The sequence below is a fragment of the Sebastes umbrosus genome, chromosome 15 (assembly GCF_015220745.1).
Source record: "Sebastes umbrosus isolate fSebUmb1 chromosome 15, fSebUmb1.pri, whole genome shotgun sequence".
In the NCBI taxonomy this organism is placed as follows: Eukaryota; Metazoa; Chordata; class Actinopteri; order Perciformes; family Sebastidae; genus Sebastes; species Sebastes umbrosus.
In genome coordinates this window covers 9,789,909-9,796,180 of record NC_051283.1, presented here as the reverse complement: position 1 = coordinate 9,796,180, position 6,272 = coordinate 9,789,909, and the positions used below count along the sequence as shown (strand labels likewise).

General features: G+C 39.4%; 1 protein-coding gene across 1 annotated transcript; it reads right to left on the bottom strand.

Annotated features, from left to right (window-relative positions):
• Positions 1–283: 283 nt before the first annotated feature.
• On the bottom strand, positions 284–5,866 carry c15h5orf49 (chromosome 15 C5orf49 homolog). The gene is made up of 3 exons (XM_037796081.1): positions 5,678–5,866; positions 3,685–3,801; positions 284–542 (listed from the first exon to the last, which is right to left on the bottom strand). Exons 1-3 carry the CDS (start codon positions 5,792–5,794, stop codon positions 363–365), a joined length of 414 nt encoding a protein of 137 aa, XP_037652009.1. The 5' UTR covers positions 5,795–5,866; the 3' UTR covers positions 284–362.
• Between the last annotated feature and the right edge of the window lie 406 nt (positions 5,867–6,272).

The following is a 6,272-nucleotide window of genomic DNA, read 5'->3' as shown; positions in this document are numbered from 1 at the left end:
CCATCTTTATATACTATTCTATGGTCTGAACCACCTGAACCTTTAAATAACGTTCATACTGATGGAGTGATTTCAACCTCAGACTAGAAAACGTAGCTCGAGCTTCCTGGATGATGTCACATCTTCATATTTTCTGACTTATTCTTTTGACAGATAATATTTCACTCAACATAACAATTTGTTTTGCTGATTACAAGGATATGATACAGTAATATGTCATGTGATCAATTGATGGTTTCAATGTTTAAAGGTTTTTACTGTGGACCCATCAAGTAAACTGAACTGTACACTCTGCAACACTGGTTTATTATTTTCACAGTGAGATCAAACACTTTGATCTCATGCTGTGACGTTTGAGGCTTTCACATAGGGGCCACTGATCCGTATCCTTGTGCCACATCCCAGATGATCCCATTTTTCATGAAGAATTCAGCTTTTATGCAAGCCACACGATTGCACCGACGGCCTGTTTGGTAGAGGGCGGGAACAGAACGACGGCCGTATTCTGCAGAGGAGCGCACCGGCATGGCTCTGGACTTCTCCTGGGGTTGAACAGGACAACATGCAGAGAGATACAGAGTAAATATTCAAAATTAATATAAAAAGAGGAAGGTTAGACGTGTACTTAGCTTTTTGATCAATAAGTCCTAACCAAAAAATACCTCAGAGTGAGTTGAAACGCGTAGGCGCTAAGCGCCCTTTTATTAAAGTGTGCCTCTGTATTTTTTGGTTATGGTGTAGTTTCTCTTCTTGGCCCTGGAAACTTCCTGTTACCAGATCTTACCTGAGGTAGCCACATGTTACTGCTGGCCACAATCTAATGCCATCCTCGCTTTCTCAGTTTTATACATGGCATCATCTGTAAGTAGCATTATTTATTAACATAAAAGTGACACGGATGCATCGTTATTTGTTTGAAAATGTCTTGTGTTTAGCCAGGAATGGTTGACTTTATTATTTGTAATATAAAACAGTAAAAACAGATTTACCTTGTACTTTGCCTATAGCTTATTGGTCCTTTATTTATATGTTGTGGTGAAAGATGTCATAGCCCTTAAGCTAAGCTTTGTGAGATACTGCGATACTGATGCAGAATTCATTTATATTTCCTTGTTCTTTATCCACAGTTTTACATTTACTGCTATTAAACTGCCAAACTCAACACATCAGTCTGTTCCTTGGAGCTTGATTAGGAGAGTGTTTGTGTGTAGTATGTATGTTTTACCGTCAAAATGTTATTTTCCTAAGCCCTTATAAAAACTTTTTCGCACGTGACCTGATGTAGGTTTCTGCATGATGACGCTACTACACATTCAGTATACTCTATACATCCTTATAGTCAGCGTATTAATGTTACATACAGTAACTTAGATGGCAGTCGGCATGCTCCCAGTTTTGAGAAGCAGACAGGAGTACCAGCACGGAAGCTAAGCAATGCACTGCTGTGGAAGCCACGTTAGTTCGGATCCGAAAGTCACAGAATAGCACAAGCAAACTAACCGATCGATGCAGCGGTAGACCAGCAACTCCTGTGTTCTGAGGGGTAAAATTACTGTTTTTGTGAATGTAGTCTGGTGGCTTTGAAGACGGTTTTTAGGTGACCAAAGTAAGTTTTTCTGCTGCTCCTGCTGCTTCAGACAGCCTTTTCTGACGGGGAACTAAAATCGTTAGATCGCTCTCTTCAAAGCCACCAGACTACATTCACAAATAGTCTGACGTGAAGTGTGGCTACCTTGTGATTGACAGGTTGCTACCACGGCGTTGTCCGGTCTGGGAGTCGTCGATGTTTTCGTCGTAGAACTTTAACCCTTTCACAGTGTGTTTTCAGTTCATGAAAGGTAATTATAACCTTTTTGGTCGCCTTACAAATGTCTTATTCAGCGTTCGGTTATACTCAACTCCACCCTCTCGTGTCTCTTCTGGTTGTAAAAACCAAGATAGCGACAGCCAAAAACCAAGATGGCGAAATGCTGAACTTGAGGCTTCAAAGCGGCAGTCCACAAACCAGTAGGTGACGTCACGGTGACTACCTCCACTTCTTATGTTCAGTCTATGCACCAGAACCGAGGTGAAAAGATGATTTGTTACTCCCTCTCTGCCTTAAGTTTCATTTTGCCTCTTCACTGCCACTACATGTAATAGGACACGATTTGCAGGAGTGAAAATTGCTCCAACAAATGAAACTAATAGCTAATGTTATATTAAAAACTGATGTACATGTGTTGCAGTGTGAGCCTTTCCAGCACAATTTTGAACATTGAGAGCTTCTAACTTTAGTGAGGTCAGATTAAAGTATCTGCAGAACAGACAGTACCTGCTTCTGGCTGTGGTAGATTCACTGCTGCTGGGTTTCTATTTGCATAAGCCTGAGCGAAAAACCGAACAAAAAATAACGCACTGCCATTAGGCTCTGAATAGTTTAAACAATAAATAGTTTTTAATTCACATTCAAATGTGAATTCCGTTAACAGAAACGTCCTAATTCAGCAGGAGCTGTCACCGACGCTGACAGCCAGCCTCTCAACTCACTGTAATTACAAGCTCAGCAGTGTGTGTGGCTGCTTTGTTCAGCACCCTCTCTCTGCTATTCAGTGACCCAGAAACTCACTGTGAGCTAGTTTTCTCAACATGAATAATTCCTCCATGGAGATGAAATGGCTTCAAAAGGAGCCATAAACAAATGTCATAAAACTTAGATGTCATATATGTCAGTCACCACATGGTAGAAAGAAATAGAGAGACTTATGAATATGGAACATTTAGAAATGTATGAATTCATTTCAATAATATACTGACATTTCTGTCTATTAAACACCCCAAAAAGCCATATTGCCAATTGTCTGTTTCTAACAATAAGCTTCAGGAAACACCAGGAGAAGGTGTTATTAGCTGAGTAGAGTGGTAATGCTCATGATGCACCGGTCTGTGCCAAGTGTGTAGGTGGTCGGTGCAATAAGGCAATGTCCATTGACGTCATTACTGGAAAAGAAGTAATGAACTGTAATGAATTAGTTTGAAGCTTCACTAAAAGTAATGCAGTAATTTTCAACATGGGGAACCTAATGTGAAAGTCATCAACAAACACGTCACAACTCTCACAACTACTTTCCACTTACAAGGTCGTGAATACCACAAGAGCAAGTCACCGTATGTTGCATGCATACACTCTTTTCAAAAATGAACTTCCGTCTTCACAGGAAACTACTTAGTTAGGTTTAGGAAAAGATCGTGGTTTGGGTTAATATAACTACGGAAGTGGTGTAATTTAAGTATGGAAGTTCCGTGACAAATAAATCAACGTTGACTTCTGGTTTCACACGGGGTACAAACAGGGGCGGAAGTCTGGTGTTTTTTGACCCATCCATCCACCACCAACCTCCTCCCTACGCAGCATTTGTTGCTCTTTATTACACGGTTTTGTTGAATACTCGATTCTGATTGGTCAATCACGGCGTTCTACAGTCTGTTTCTTTTTAGCAGACCGTTATTATGTATAACAGACCGTTGCTATGGCCGCAGTTCTGATGTCGGACTCTGGCGGACCGTTTTTGTGTCAAATTATAGATTTTTTTAAGTAAGTATCCGTGTAATAAGCGGGATAATGTACAGCTAGCCGGTCATTGTTGTGAAATATGGATGAGATGCTTGAGAACTAAAATAGTAATCAAAAAGTGTGGTCATTACCTCCTCGTTCATGTCTAGTCCTCTTCCTTTATGGTGCTTTCTGTCATCTCGGTGCAGTCTCATATCGTAACCCTCCGCCTGGTGGAACACTTGATCGTACATGGAGACTTCTTGGACCTACCAATGGAGAGACAGTGAACAAGTGTGTATTTGTGAAAAGACAAATAAACCCATATAAAGAGAAGCTGACGGAGACAAAGAAAAAAATATATGACAAAATTGAAGTTAGTTAGTGATATTGATCCTTACGAATTAGGAGGTCCTTTAACAGTTTGCCACCCATTTACAGTCACTGATGTGTTTTGGTGTTAGTGAAAAGTCAAAATATGTATGTACGATGTCCAGTTTACGGGTAGGTATACAACATTAAGATACAAGCCAAATGCCACACCATCATCAAAGATACACTATCTAATGTTATGCTAACAGAATACTAACAAAGCAGGGCTAATACTGCGTATTTAATATACCAGTATCTTTCAAAATGAAACCCATAACATTAGCCTACCTTTGTGTTTAACTGTATACTATACTACAATTTGGCTTTTAAAGGGACTGTTTGTAAGAATCAGAAATTGGTTGTAACAGCGACACCTGTGGCCGTTAAGTCAACGAAAGTCAGCGTCCTGTTGCTCGCGCTCGCCCGTGTACATGCGCTACTTGAATGTGAGCGAGCATCCGTCAAAACAGTGATGCGACACACATCAGCTAAAACCACAATACCACGCTATATTTCACCTGCTTGGCAGTCACTTTAGCTGACCAGACGAAGGTCTCTACATGAATCAATGCTGATCCTAGTGTTGGCTTTTCCTGCTTCAGCCCTCCGACCGCGGCCGGAGGAAACAGGGGAGACACCGGCACCCGGTCAGAGACGATAACGTAACACGTTGCGGAGCCCCGTCACTTTACAAGACACGGAAAACCTCTGTTGGTCTGGAGGAGCTGCAGCAGTTATTTCTGCACAAACGTCCACTGTACATTCACTAGATATTCTCAGAGCTAAACGAACTCTTCTGCAGTGTGGAGTGTGCACGCATGCACGTGAGAGTGGAGCGAGCTGAGTGAAGGCAAGCAAGCAGAGTACAGCAGAGACTCCGGTCCTGGAGACCAAAGCTACGGTCTCCCCCGCGTACTCCGAACGTGGCCAACACTGTTTAACAGACGGGCTTCACTAGATATAACTTTGCAGTTTTGGTGCTTCCGTGTAGTTTGTGTTGGAGTCTTGTCTGAACAGCGTAGTCACATGCGAGTGCGCATGGGACACCGACCCGGATTGATTTATTCATTTAAGAAGTTACAAACAGTCCCTTTAAATCTTATTCCCTGTGAAGTGTTTTGTGTTATCTTTTGACGCTTGCAGTAAACAGCCAGCAGGTGGCACTCTCATCCTCCAAAAATGTCCGACTTGCTGTAAGCAAGCTGTATAACTAACTCTGGCTAAGTAATTGTTTTGTGCATGGTCCCTCTTAAATAAACTAACTAAATAAATAAATAAATAAACTAACTAACTAACTAACTAACTAAATAAATACATAAATACATAAATACATAAATATATAAATAAATAAATAAACTAACTAACTGACTAAATAAATACATAAATAAATAAATACATAAATAAATAAATAAATAAACTAACTAACTAAATAAATACATAATACATAAATACATAAATAAATAAACTAACTAACTAACTAACTAACTAAATAAATACATAAATACATAAATAAATAAATAAACTAACTAACTGACTAAATAAATACATAAATAAATAAATACATAAATAAATAAATAAACTAACTAACTAAATAAATACATAATACATAAATACATAAATAAATAAACTAACTAAATACATAAATAAATGAATAAGTAAATAAACTAACTAACTAAATAAATAAAGTATTAGCTAATAAACTAGTGAGGGTTGACAGAGGGATTATTTTAGCTCACCTAGTTTTGACAACAAAGGTCAAATTCCATCACTAACCTTTGAGTCTGTGTTAAAATATGTCATTTCCTTTGGTTCCTGTCGTCGTGGTGGGATGTAACTAAATGCAGACAAGGTAGCAAGCGGTTTGGTTTGTGCCTCAAGTGAAACGTCCATCTTCACCCCAAAACAATCCCAGTAAATGAAGTTAAAACTTCAGAAAACAGACTCCTCTCGCTGGCTTCTGTGGTTGCTAGGATACCGAGTGTTTGTCATGCCGTGCTGCCTTCACTGGCTTTTAGTTTTTTCTGTACTTCAGAGATTCAAAGTGCTAGAAAGATGCCAACTAACGCAAATGGGACAGGGACGAATAAAGTGTCCTCTAAGCAAAGTTGTAATATTGTGGGGAATACCAATGACTGGTGTACACACTTTATTATATCAGTGTGACACATTTTGACACCAAGCTGGAAGCTTTGAGGGAACATTAGCTTTAGTTTTTATCCTCTGAATGTCCTACATTTCTGGGGATTTGTTCCTCAGTCTGCCTTTTTTTAAATTTATTATTTGAAATGATCAAATTTCAACTGATTTAGCTGAGAGCTACACTTTAATATATGACCTGGTGGGACATTGTTACTAATGCACCCTTTTT